Source organism: Felis catus, chromosome X, assembly GCF_018350175.1.
Source record: "Felis catus isolate Fca126 chromosome X, F.catus_Fca126_mat1.0, whole genome shotgun sequence".
NCBI classification, from domain to species: Eukaryota; Metazoa; Chordata; class Mammalia; order Carnivora; family Felidae; genus Felis; species Felis catus.
This window is the reverse complement of record NC_058386.1, coordinates 76,812,871-76,827,031: the sequence shown is the minus strand read 5'-3', so window position 1 is coordinate 76,827,031 and position 14,161 is coordinate 76,812,871. Positions and strand designations below refer to the sequence as shown.

The 14,161-nt window shown below is 35.8% G+C and overlaps 1 protein-coding gene across 5 annotated transcripts in view; it reads right to left on the bottom strand.

Annotated features, from left to right (window-relative positions):
* The window catches only part of DIAPH2 (diaphanous related formin 2), a 1,008,663-nt gene that overhangs the window by 364,269 nt on the left and 630,233 nt on the right, over positions 1 to 14,161 (bottom strand). For all 5 annotated transcript variants that reach the window (XM_023249470.2, XM_019824053.3, XM_023249471.2 and 2 more), the window contains one exon: positions 4,384 to 4,508. In XM_023249470.2, the coding sequence (XP_023105238.1) occupies positions 4,384 to 4,508 (125 nt within the window). The remainder of the gene's footprint in view (positions 1 to 4,383; positions 4,509 to 14,161) is intronic.

Here is a 14,161-nt window from a genome sequence, read left to right as displayed (position 1 = left end):
CCGACGTGGGGCTCGAACTCAAGGACCGTGAGATCATGACCTGAGCCGAAGTCGGCTGCTTAACCGACTGAGCCACCCAGGCGCCCCTACCTCACCAATATTTCCAATAGGAGCCAAACACAGACACAGACTACATAATTCCTAGTAATCTTAAAAGAGAAAAAGTGGTGGAATCTAGAAATTAGTAAATTAAAAACAACAGGGCTATGAGAAATAATGTCATGAGTTGTTGAAGTTATCTTAAGACAGCTTGAGGGGTGCCTGGGGGCTCAGTCAGTTGAGCATCTGACTCTTGGTTTCAGCTCAGGTCATGATTTCATGGTTTGTGGGTTCAAGCCCCCATCAGGCTTTGTGCTGATGGCATGGAGCCTTCTTGGGATTCTATCTCCCTCTCTCTCTTCCCCTCCCCTGCTGTCTCTCTCTCTCACTCTTTCTCTCAAAAATAAATAAATTAACATAAAAATTAAAAAAAAAACAGGGGCACCTGGGTGGCTCAGTCGGTTGAGTGTCTGACTTCGGCTGGGGTCATGATCTCATGGCTTGTGAGTTTGAGCCCCACGTCTGGTTCTGTGATGACAGCTCAGAGCCTGAAGCCTGCTTCAGATTCTGTCTCCATCTCTCTCTCTCTCTGCCCCTCCCCTGCTCATGCACTGTGTGTCTGTCTCTCTCCCTCAAATATAAATGAATATTAAAAAAAAAAGACAGCTCAAGGTCACTACAATGAAACAGGCACAAGGTGGCCAATTCTAGTATCATATATGGAAAATACTCCTCATTTAATAAACAAGAATGCCTTTTAAAGCTCAAGTATGTAAAATTAAGTAATATCTAATACATAGTAAACATTCAACAAATAAAAGTGAATATTACCAGTTTTAAACTTACTAAAAATAAGAATATAGATTCTATTTCAATTCACTGAACAAATGAACTAAAACTTCCAATACTATTATGAGCATATGCACATGAAGAATACTAAGAATTCTGCCTTAAAAATCTGCATAATAGCAATAACTTCCCCACATAGTTAGATTTTTGAACAATGTGCATTTCTTTTTTTTTTTCCGACGTTTATTTATTTTTGGGACAGAGAGAGACAGAGCATGAACGGGGGAGGGAGAGAGAGACAGAGGGAGACACAGAATCGGAAACAGGCTCCAGGCTCCGAGCCATCAGCCCAGAGCCCGACGCGGGGCTCGAACTCACGGACCACGAGATCGTGACCTGGCTAAAGTCGGACGCTTAACCGACTGCGCCACCCAGGCGTCCCGAACAATGTGCATTTCTATATATTTAGTGCTATTATATCCATTATAGATTATCCCCTTTGATCCTAGAACCTCCACACTATGATTTATAAGAGAATTATCCCCATTTCTCCCTTTTTTGTAGTCTTATAAAATTAGTTTTGCTTATTTTACTCTTTCCATCTATTTTTCTGAGTCAGAACAAGCAATCAATTTTGGATAGAGAAAGGGAGACAGAGGTGATAAGGTTCCTTCTAAAGCCACTGGCTATTCTTCAGGATGTAGAAAATAGCTTGAGCGAATACATTCATAGGAGAGATTTTTGTCTTCTTTTTTTTTTTTTTTTAAACCTCCCTGGTCATTGTTTTTTTTTTTTTACATTTACTTGAAAAAGGTGTGGAATATCCTTTCTCAATCTGATTACACTTTACATACATACTCTAAAAGGATGATTCAATATCATTTAAGTTCCTGTCAACATTTATAATATGTGACTCCATCTTGTGCACTATTATATTTTCATGGCCTGGGAATGACTAGCACATTTTAAGTGTTCAATCAATATTGTGAAAGAGTAAGGGTGAACATAAGGTGCTATGAGATTTAGCTCTACTTGGAGATTTGGTGAAGATTCAGCCTGCATATTCAGTTACTCTCTGGCAATCATGCCATTGTCGTTAGCAATAGCAATGACGCTGTTCTGAAAGCAGAGAGGCATGGCAGTGCTATTCAGTTTTTGAATTCATAGTCCTTATAAGAGAGATTATTCTTGAGTAGGTAAGGTTACTTGCAAGGGGAACTATTCCCATACTTGTGCCTGTAGTTGTTCAATTTAAAGTTCAGTGACCTAAAACAAAACAAATTATTGGCAGGGGACAGAAATATCAGAAAGACCATCCAGTAGAAAGAATCCTGTACTAAACATAGAATTGTGGTTTTAATTTTAAAACATAATCAAGTATTCCAGGATGCCTGGGTGGCTCAGTTGGTTGAGCAGCCCAATCGATTTCAGCTGAGGTTATGATCTTGCAGTTCATGAGATTGAGCCCCGCATCAGGCTCTGGGCTAACAGTGCAGAGCCTTCCTGAGATTCTTCCTCTCTCTCTGCCCCTCCCCTGCTCACCCATGCTTGCACTCTCTCTCTCAGAATAAACTAAAAAAAAAAAAACATAATCACGTATCCCACTTTAAAATATCCTTCTCTTTTGTTAGTGCCAGAAGAGTAGAAAAGTATTAATTAGACACAAAAATTCATATAACATATATACATATGAAGATCATGCATTTTGTTTGTAATTTTCTAGAAGATTGAAACTCTCAATGGGTGCCTTAAGGAGTCTTCCAAAGCAAGAATAATTTGAGCAACGGATTTATCATTGTCATTCATTAACTTGGAGTTTTTAACCAACTCAACTCAATATTCTAAACTTTACCTAAAATAAATTGCTGTATATTTTATTTTGTTTTTCAAAAAAATATGATATACAAAGTAACAGCCCCATACATTTTAATATAATTTGCCATCCCCTTGTGGACAAATAGTCACACTTTAGTGCCACTTAAATGAAGAATAACCATTCATCTGTAACATACAGATACAGGAGGATTTGGATTTTCATTTTAGAGTGCTTAATTACCTGCATAAAGAGAGAAACAAAATAAAGAGTCTTGGCCAAGTTCATGAGGGTTTGAAATTACTTTTCTTTTTCTAAATGAGCAACGAAGACTCCTCAATGTTGCAAGCTGTTGTGTGGCCATAAGACAACCATAGAAGAAAATATTAAAAGGAACAAGGGGATCAGGAATTAAATTCAAATATATGAGGCAAGAACCAAAATCAAAAGTTGAGAGATGTAGGTGGTATTTCCAGTCACAGGACAATATAACATATTTTTAAGAAAAATCTAGTCAGCAATAAAGCTAAATATTTACATTAAGTATCCCAATGTGGGAAGTTACATAATACAAGGTTATTTTTGAGGATTTTCTGCTTCCAAGCACTCACAAACATATGTTTCCAATATCCCTATTTATGAAAGTACTCAGCATCACTAACAGACTCATAAAGCAGTATTAATTCATGAATCAAATGCCTTTGAATGAAAAAAAAATTTTTCATGAAAATCTAAATTGCTATTCTCAAATAATTCAAGTTCAGAACTGTAACTTCCAAGTTTGGCAGTTAAATAAGCATACCACAGAAGAAAAAAGGTAATAGATTTAACCTTGAAACAAGGTGACTGTCATATAGTTGGAAGAATTTACTTATCAGATAAAGTATTTATAGTATTTATTCCCTCTGGAGAGATAAAATGGTGAACCAGTATGTAGTTCAAGATATTTATTTAAACCTAAAAGAGGATGATATGGCTCAAACTTTTGAAAACCAAAAGAGAAAAAAGTCATATTTAATTTAGGTGCCAGATTTAACATTAAGCAATTCAAGCTAAATGCTATTTCTTAAGTTCTTCTTTCATATATTTCTATACTTTATATGAATATACTGTATGTAAAATAGGGATTTAAAAATATTTATTTAGAAGTAAATACTTAATGTTATATAGATAGCTACTATAATTTATTTAAATACATAATCTACTGATCAATTCATCTAACCATCCATCCAGGCATCCATTTTATCCTTCTCAGTCCTTTCAGTCAATTGATATTGGCCATCCTCTGATTGCTCTTGAATATACAAGTCCTCAGCAAATATCTGCACACATGCAAAGAGGAAAAAAAAACTTCTGACCCAAAAAAACTTATGTTGATCATTTTCTCTAAGCAACTAGTTACATAAGGAGATTTTTTGTTTTGTTTTATGTCTACTCAAGTCTCATAAGACTTACCTTGCATATCCAGCGGAGCTTCAAATGAAATTCTTCTTTGAGAAATGGTATTTTTTTCTCATATAACTGTTCCCTTGCCTAATCTACCTGGTTTGAAACACTGTCAACTAAAATTTATGCTGCTAATATAAAAACAGCCTATATAAATTCATCCAGTCTGAATAGAGTAGTAAGTTTAGAAGTAACTACACAGTAAATACAGAGAGAGAGAGAGAGAGAGAGAGAGAGAGAGAGAGAGAAAGAGAGAGAAAGAGAGAGAGAGAAACTAATAAACAATGAAAGGATATTGTCATCTTCTCCACAAACTTATCATGTCTATTTTCTGTTTCGGGGAATTTCTTGATATCACGTTCCAGATGAACAATGTGTTGTTCCATTGTTGCAAGGTTGTTCTTGAGAATTTGAGCTGAAACTAAAGAACAATGTGCAAAGTGTTTAGAGTTATTTTACCAAATAATCCGTAAAACAACTAAAAAAAAACAGTATCAGTTAAAATATTTTCTAATGTGCAGAATAGTTCCATTAAGTTAACTCACATCTTTTGGAATTGCTGCTCATAAACATTCTACTCTCCATGAAATAAGTGGAAATGTGTAATATAATACAGCAAATCATCATGTTTAACATGAGAATGTCACCATTTTATTCAGCCATTAGTTCAAATGAAGGCATTTCTATTTAAATTTATTGATGGAATTCCTTATATTTCATTCTTTAAAATCTAACTTGAAGATTAAAGAGAAACTGAGGTTCAAAGAGATCTTACTATATTGATGCATGTTCTTGGTTATATAAATGATTTAAAGTTAAATCATATAAAAGGATCAAATATTTTCTTTTGTTGAAATATCCTGATTTTTATAAACCAACATGTATGGTAAAAGTGCCCATCTTTAGTACTTTTCATACACGTATACATGTGAAAAAAAACTATTGATACATAAAGAGAATTTAGAGCAAATCCTAGAGAATACATATGCACATACATACCCACAAAGCTTCAGTGTGCCCTCAAACACCATCATTAATTGCTTTAATTGTCCCTAACATTATCTGTACTTTTCTTTTTCTCTCTTCATTGACAACCAATAATTTTAAGTATTGTATTCCCACTGCTCCTAAATACATACACATTTCCCAGATCTCTTATGATGCCTTCTCTGCACAGAGTTATTTTTTTAATAGACACTATTTTATAGATACTCTATTACTGCATGACTGCCAATTATATATGAAGATACTTCTATCAATAACAATGGTATTTGACAGTGTTCTAGCTAAAAAGACAAGGTTAAGTATTAGAATTTAATAGGTTATCCTGTGACATTGATTTTTAAATCCTGGCCTCTGAAACACTGTTCTTTTCATTAAAAGATTGTGAAACAGAAATAGAGTAATATTACAATTCTCTTTTTAAAGGAAATTTTGGTTTCATTCAGAGGCATATCCAAATTGCAGTGAAAAATTTAAGAGACTGACAAAAATCAACCCCCTGGCAAATTTCAGCCAAACTCTTCTGATACAAATTCATCACACTGACACCCATGTGACTTGACAAGGAGAAACTGCCTTAAATATACATGGAAGTTCAAGAGACTGAAAATCCAACATGAACATTAAAGACATTTTTTTTCCTATTAATCTGTCAATTCAAATAACTCTTTCCAATTAAGTTCCATTTGTTTAGCTCTTACAAGCTTGGAAATTATTCTTTATCAGGAGGTCTGAGTTTTTTCTTGCCAAAAATTTGCTAATGGCTCGACAATCATTGTTTGGTTTATTGAAAGGATGAGTTTGCTGTGGAGAAAAGTATTTTCTCTTATTTTAAAACCATATTTTTTCACTTGCATTTTTCCATTAGAGTCTCAATAATTATTCACAAGGTTTGTTCTTCCCTATGTGGTTGATAGAAAAAATGAAGGTATGAAATTCAGAAGTTGTTGATGTCATTTAGGTTACATAAAAGAAATAAGCCCATGGTAACTTTCTGCTATACACAAAATGTGCCCAAAGGCCAGGTTTAGGTCACAATATTAATCCTCCTACTACAAGCAATAGTAATTCCAGTAGTAAAAATGGCGTGATGATGAGGATTCATCTTCTGATTGTTCAATATAGAAATAGCCTAATCAAGTGCTATACACACAAAAGGCTAGATATCTCAAATAACAAGAGACAATATTTTTAATCAAGTTGAATTCTGAATAAACCAGTATTTTCCAGACATCTGTCCTCAATTTTACATGTCTAATCCTAAATCCTCTGAAATCCTTCCAGAACTCTAGCCCAAATTCTCTACCATTTAGAGGCACTTTGGTTTGTTCAAGTGATCTTCCACATATTACCTTCCACTTTGAGAACTATTTTTGTTTGTGTACATAAGCACAGAGCCTCTATTATAAAACCTCAAGCTACATAATGGTAAGATCTGTATCTAATACTTCACTTTTCTCTCTGTATTTGTTATAAATAATGCTGAATGTTGAATAAATATTGAATAATAAATATTGAATGAATATGCATATTTGAAAAAGTTTTGGTTCAGACTTTAATATATGCTTACTATTTTTTAAACTTTTTTTAAGTTTATTTATTTATTCTGAGAGAGACAGAGAGAGAGGTAGAGAAAGAGAGGGGGACAGATAGAATCCCAAGCGGGCTCTGCACTGTCAGCACAGAGCCTGATGCAGGGCTCCATCTCACAGACCATGAGATCATGACCTGAGCTGAAACCAAGAGTCGAATGCTTAACAGACTGAGTCACCCAGGTGCCCCTATGCCTACTGTTCTTTTAGTTTCTTTTTTAAAAGTTTTTATTTAAATTCCAATTAGTTAACATACAGTGTAATATTATTTTCAGGTGTACGATATAGTCATTGACACTTCAATAACACTTGGTGCTCCTTACAAGTGAGCTCCTTAATCCCCATCACCTAGTTAACCCATCCTCCCACCAACCTCCCCTCTGGTAACCACCAGTTTGTTCTCTATAGTTAAGAGTCCCTTTCTTAGGTTATTTTTTTCTTTTTTTCTCTTTGCTCATTTGTTTCATTTCCTGGCCCTAACCATAAGCCTGGCCATAACTGTAACCTTAACCCTAGATTTGAGAAGAAAAAAGATACACACACACACACACACATACACACACACGGAATATTACTGATCCATAAATAAGAATGATATCTTGCTATTTGCAATGACATGGATGGAGCTAGACAGTATTATACTAAGTGAAATAAGTCAGAGAAAAACAAATAGCATATGATTTCACTCATATGTGGAATTTATGCTCACTTCTGCAAATCAATGTGCATATAGAGATTAGATATAATCATAATGATTGAAAGTTACCATATCAAGTATTATGTGACTATGGAAAAGAAGCAGGAAGTTGAAGTCTGTCTAACAATACATAGAGGTGGCAGGGTTGCAGGAGATGCTTAGATGAATGGGAAAATAAGGAACTGGGATAAGGAAGGGAAGGAAGGGATACCTTCATTAGGTTCCTTCTGTCTTCCCCTTGAATAAATTGGCAATATTATCCTTGAACAAAAGAGAATTAAATACTGGAGGTGTGATAATCCAAGGATTCTACCTCACATGCAAACTCATTTTGCCTCATATGGCTGCATTAAATGAAAAATACAATTATTTAAATGAATATCTTTAAATTGTTGGAATTATGGTATCTTAGAGTTGGAAGTAATATTAAAATGGATTTTTGACCAGCCTCTCAAATTTAAAAACACAAGTTATACAATGTCACAGTCTATATTCCTAGAAAACAGAACCTAAGACAAAGCCTGCATGTTAAGTCCTTCTTAAGGGGTAAAGGTGGGGTATAATCAGAGGGAAATGGGCATGAAGAAAAAAGGAAGAGGGTTAATACAAGACAGTAAATTACTGAACTGGCCACAACTTTACAAAAATTACAGGTGGTTGCTTTGAATCCATGCTTGGAAGGGCCCTAAACTTTGTTTAATGTTTTGTTGTCACTGTTTTGAAATTCTTATTTTATTTTATTTATTTTATTAGAAATCTTCTTTTTTTAAGGTTTATTTATTTTTGAGAGAGAGAGAGAGAGAGAGAGAGAGAGAGAGAACGTGAGCAGAAGAGGGGCAGAGAGAGAGGGAGACACAGAATCTGAAGCAGGATCCATGCTCTGAGCTGTCAGCATAGAGCCCGATGTGGGGCTCAAACTCATGAACTGCAAGATCATAACCTAAGCCAAAGTCAGATGCTTAACCGGCTGAGCCACCCAGGTGCCCCTGAAATTCTTATTTTAAATGGTGCCCTGCATTTTCACTTTTCATTGGGCCCTGCTAATCATGTAATCAGTGCTCATCTTCAGATATGATAAATGAAAGAACTGCAATTTGGAAGAATTGGTTACAGGGGGTGAGCAGTTCACCTGTTGGTGCCTTCTCATTTTCTACTCTCTCATTGGCAAACTTCTGTTTCAAGGTGTTAACTTCCCATTTTGTCTAGGGAACAAGACAACGTGGCCCAGGCTTGGAGGTCGGGGGTGGGGGGGGGCATAGAAAGGGTGCTTAGTGGATCTACAGGGGTGTATAAACTAGATGCAGAACAGATGATTCACTATATCCCAAGTGGCTTATTCCCTTTTTGGCAGTTGATATAATTAGAAAAAAATTTGTTTACTTATAATCAAAATCAGACTACTTGAACTCTTACCAACTTATCAACTCTTAGTCCTCATTTTGCCTTATGGCAACACTGATCAAGTCTACTCCCTATTTTACAGGAAAGGTGTTACTTGCATCTTCTTAATCTGCCCAGGCTATAAACACCCATTTCCTACAACTAGTCTTCCTAAGGTATAAGGGTTACTTATTTCTTGAACTCTTAAGTAATAACTAATATTTAGTGAGCACTTACTATGTGCCAGACCATATTCTAACTAGTTTTATGTATTAACTCATCTAATCTGTACAAAAACTTTATGAGGTATTTACTATGCTCAAGCAGGGCTGTGATATGAGCCAAATGACATCTTCCCAGAAAACTGGAAATGTAAAGCAATGTCTCTAGGACCTATAAGGCCAGAAAGTTGAAATTAAATCTGTGCCCAGTGGCACACAGACATGTCATTTATATTAGGAGACTGGCATGGTCTTAGGAGTCAGATCCACTCAGATTCTGATCTCTGCCATACCAAATACTAGTTGGGTTACCTTGTCTGGGTCTTCATTTCCTGATTTGAAAAATGAAGAGAATAACACCTTCTTTAAAAGGTAGTCATTCAAGTTAAGTGATTTGGTAAATATAAAGTTTCTATCATTATACCTGGTACCTATAGGTAATCCATAAATATTCATTTCACATTCTATTATTCTTCCCTCTTTTCCTTACCTTCCAACAGAAAAATTCCTACTATATATGTGCTCCCAATCATTAAACAACAGTTTAGATGTAATCTGAATAGCAACAACAACAAAAAAGCAGTTATTTCCTAGTTGCTACCCCACTATGGTCTAATTTAATATAATATTAGTCTCTTTCTAATAAAAAAAAACTAAACACAGACTGTTCTGGTTTGTAGGTTTTACAGAGCACATGGGATTTTGGGTCTGGGAACTAGTGACTATTATACTAATGAACAGCCAATTTGTTAGAGATATTAACAAGTTCCAAATTTAAAGAATGCTTCCGGAAATTAGTAGTCTGTATTCCTCTGGAGACAATTACCAGTTAGTTATTTTGGCTTTCTAGACTTGTATAAAAGATAACAGGATTTTTTTTGAGTGTTAGAAAGGAATTAACATGTGTTTACCTGCCTGATGATTTGCCTTAAGTACATTTGCTTCAATCTTAAGTGTTAGGAGTCAATGTTGATTATCTAACTATTTAATAGGCCCTAGCCTTCATTACTTCTTATATTTCTTAGAGAGAGAGCGAGAGAGCAAGAGAACGTGTGTATGGGGTGGTGGGAAAGGAGGCAAGAGAGAGATTGAAATATTCTTCTTGGAGGTAGGGGAATATGTAGAGTTCCTAGTGTCCCAAGAGCATTAAAATACCAGAGTGAGTTAGAAGTGCTCCTCTCCTGCATAGTCTCAGCCTCGGTATATTTTTGTGCCTCTCATTATTTAGTTTACTAATATAAATTAGGGAGTCTTTAGTGACAGTGCATTTTCTGGGTAAATTCCCACTGTGGGCATTTCCAATGACTGATTAGTTAGTCTAGTGGCACTTTAATTTTGTCTCTCATTTCATTTTTACATCTGCTACTGAATTACTAAATCTGAATTATAACACTAAAAATTAAATTATAGCTATCAAGTTCTTTATTATAGCTTTCTTCCTTGTACTCCATAAATAACCTTTTAAGTTGAGTACACTCTCTTGAGTTATGTGTAGGGAGAAACTTTCCCCACAAATCTTATTTATCTATTTACTTCAGTTGAAAAATATACATAAACTTGTTTCCTGGCTTCAAATATATGACTCAAAACATTTTAAATGATAGACCTACTCTAACTCATGATTTTAAGAAAAGTAAAGGATAAAATAAGTATTTTAAGCGAGATTTTAAATGGAAAGATTCTTCAATTACATATTATATCAGAGAAATGATACACATTTAAGCTAAAAAAAATCACAGTAATGGTGACATTCTCTAGACCATGTGCAGAATGTGTAATTTTATGTAAATATAAAAGCTTTGCCAGGAACTTAAGGATTTTTTTCTCTGAATTAAGTATTTCTATTAATTTTACCCATTGACAAAATAATTGAGCACTTCTTACATCTTTGCTCTGAGAAAGGCCAAGTAAAAATTTACTCTTGCAAGTCTATGTGTGAATAGGCCCCAACATGATTATAAGCACCATAATTTTCTTTAACTGAATATATTTAGTTGAAAAATTACTATCAGCTGAGCAGCACAACATTAAAGTGACTCATCCAGAAAGCATAGGTAGAAAAGGACATTACAAGCAGCCTGAACAATAGGAACAGTTGCATTCTTTCTCAAGTGCATTTATAATAGTTTCACTTTATATGAAAATGATATTTACATGGATATTTACATGGAAATGAAGCAAGTGTGTTTATATAATAACAATAGCAAAAGCTCATTACTGTGGGCATCTTAGGCTTTTAAAGAATATAAGTAGTAACTGGCACCCCAATAAAAAATTCCTATAATAAAAAATCAATTAGAAAATGACTAATTCTGAGAAAAAGTAATTGTTAAAAAGTCACCTTAAAAGGAAACACAATTTAACTAGAATCCTTATTAAATAAAATTTAAAAATATATGTCCCTTATATATTCTCACAAGGGCCATCACTTGCCCCTCTAACATGTGCCCTTGGAGATAAGGTGCAGTTTCTCTAAACTGGATTCATAATATAGCCTGAATGCATGCTGGGAACCCCGGGATTTCCAAACGAAAACAGGAAAACTGCTTTATAAGCATAATCTAAATGTTTAACTCTAAGAATTCCACTAAGCATATTTCAGTGTCTGGCTTAATATATTTATACAAGTCCTGGGGCGCCTGGGTGGCGCAGTCGGTTAAGCGTCCGACTTCAGCCAGGTCACGATCTCACGGTCCGTGAGTTCGAGCCCCGCGTCGGGCTCTGGGCTGATGGCTCAGAGCCTGGAGCCTGTTTCCGATTCTGTGTCTCCCTCTCTCTCTGCCCCTCCCCTGTTCATGCTCTGTCTCTCTCTGTCCCAAAAATAAATAAACGTTGGAAAAAAAATTAAAAAAATATATTTATACAAGTCCTCAGCCTAATGTATTTTTTAAATTAAAAATTGAACCTAACTAAAATAAATATATAAAAATCCCTTTACTACCTTACTACTAACTATGGAAGGTATGCCTAAAGTGTTAACTGGGGTAGAGAAGGATAAAGGGAAGTTTGAAGCCCTCTGACTAATGATACAATAAAAAAAATCCTGTAGCCTGACCAACAAACTACCAGCAGTGGACAGTCAAGCTACCCATGAAGAATTACAGTTTTTTTCACCTGCTGTCTTTCTGCAACTGCTATTCTGCCTGCGGCAAATAGCATGTATGAATTTTTAAATCAAAGGATAAAAAACAAACTGAAATCTCATACTTTTGGTGACAGTCTTAGCTTAAGGCCAGGATTGCGAAATACATATGCAGGCTGAAGCTTCTAAGACATGCTGGATATAGGCGGGAGATGATAATGAAATTTACATAAAAAAATACTCTGGGGGTGCCTAGGTGGCTCAGTCGGTTAATCTTCTGACTTTGACTCAGGTCTTGATCTCCTGTCTTGTGAATTGGAGGCCCACATGGGGCTCTGTGCTGACAGCTCAGTGCCTGGAGCCTGCTTCAGATTCTGTGTCTCCCTCTCTCTCCTGTCCCTCCTCTACTCATTGTCTGTCTCTCGCTCAAAAATGAATAATGAAATGAGATAAATAGTGAAATGAAATAAAATAAATAACTCTGGCTGCTATGTGTAAAACACAGTGAAGGGATCAATAATGGAAAAGGGAACAAGAATTAGGAACCAATTACTATGGTCTAGACAGGAGATTAAGGTGACCAAAGATGATTGCAGTACATATTTTAGAGGTAGTGCAGACTGGTCATAGGGTTGATGAAACGTGAGAGGTAAGAAAGAAGTTATTAAGAATGATTTCCAAGTTTTTGGCATGAACAACAGAAATTGAAATATTTAGAGGGGAGATTTATGGGGAAAGATTAAGGGTTTAGCTTGGGACCTACTTAGTTTCAATTGTATAAACCATCCAAATTGCGATTATAACTAAGATGTTGAATATATGGGGTCCTGAACTCATTAGAGGAGTCTGAGCTTGATGTGTGTAATAGAAAGGTATTTGTTGGGGCGCCTGGGTGGCGCAGTCGGTTGAGCGTCCGACTTCAGCCAGGTCACGATCTCGCGGTCCGTGAGTTCGAGCCCCGCGTCAGGCTCTGGGCTGATGGCTCAGAGCCTGGAGCCTGTTTCCGATTCTGTGTCTCCCTCTCTCTCTGCCCCTCCCCCACTCATGCTCTGTCTCTCTCTGTCCCAACAATAAATAAACGTTGAAAAAAAAAAAGGTATTTGCATACAGAACCTACTCTACAATAGTTATATTGTTTCATTACATTGCTACAATATAATTGAGTCTACAGTTAGTTTTGTGGCTGTATAAATCGAGATAATAATTTCTGCATCCCTGACTCATTCCAAGTACAAACATTTCTAAATGTTGGTTAAGGTCATTTTCTTCTGGGCTATGCTTGTAATTTATTCCTGTTTTTCCTCTTTACTCTATTTTTCTGTGAGTTACTCTTAAACTTGCAGGAGTACCATGGATATTTGATTAAGACTCCCCCATACCCTCCCCCCCCTCCCCGCCACTTGTTGTTATACTTCTCTTGAAACAAATGTTGCCAATAACAACCCCCCAGCTTATTGCATTTGGAGGTGTGGTGAGTATACTAAATCAAAGAGCTCAAGGCCTTTAAAGAACATAGCCATGAAAATATCTGCCAGGATTTCCCCAATAGAAGAAAGAAAAATGTGAAAGACTTGATTGTTTTCCTTCATAGTGGACATAATTGGCACATTAACAGTGGTAAAAGGGGAAGGGTTAAAGGTGGTTTAGTTGATACAGGACAATGTAGGTTTTACCCTTCTTTGGTCCCTCTCTGCCACTGGCTCCATTTGAAGTATTCACAATAAACAGGTCTTCTTTCTTATTGTAGCTCCACAATGTTCTTTTAGAGTATATACATTTCCAGCTTGCATTATTGATTGTTTTTCTCTGAATGGTCATTGCAATTAATTACTGAGTTTTTATTAGTGAACTGCTCTTTTAAGGCCAACAACTATCCATACCTGAATTTTAATCAGAGTGAAACAAATATAATTACCACTCCTGAGTATATTGAGTGGATGGGGAGGGCTGCACACATCTGCTTTAGTTCCCAAGTCAGTAATTCTATTGTTGCCCTGGATGTGATAAAGTCCTTCTTCTATCCTTCTAGAAGCTCTATCATGTGTGTGTGTGTGTGTGTGTGTGTGTGTGTGTGTGTGTGTATAATGATAGATTCATTCA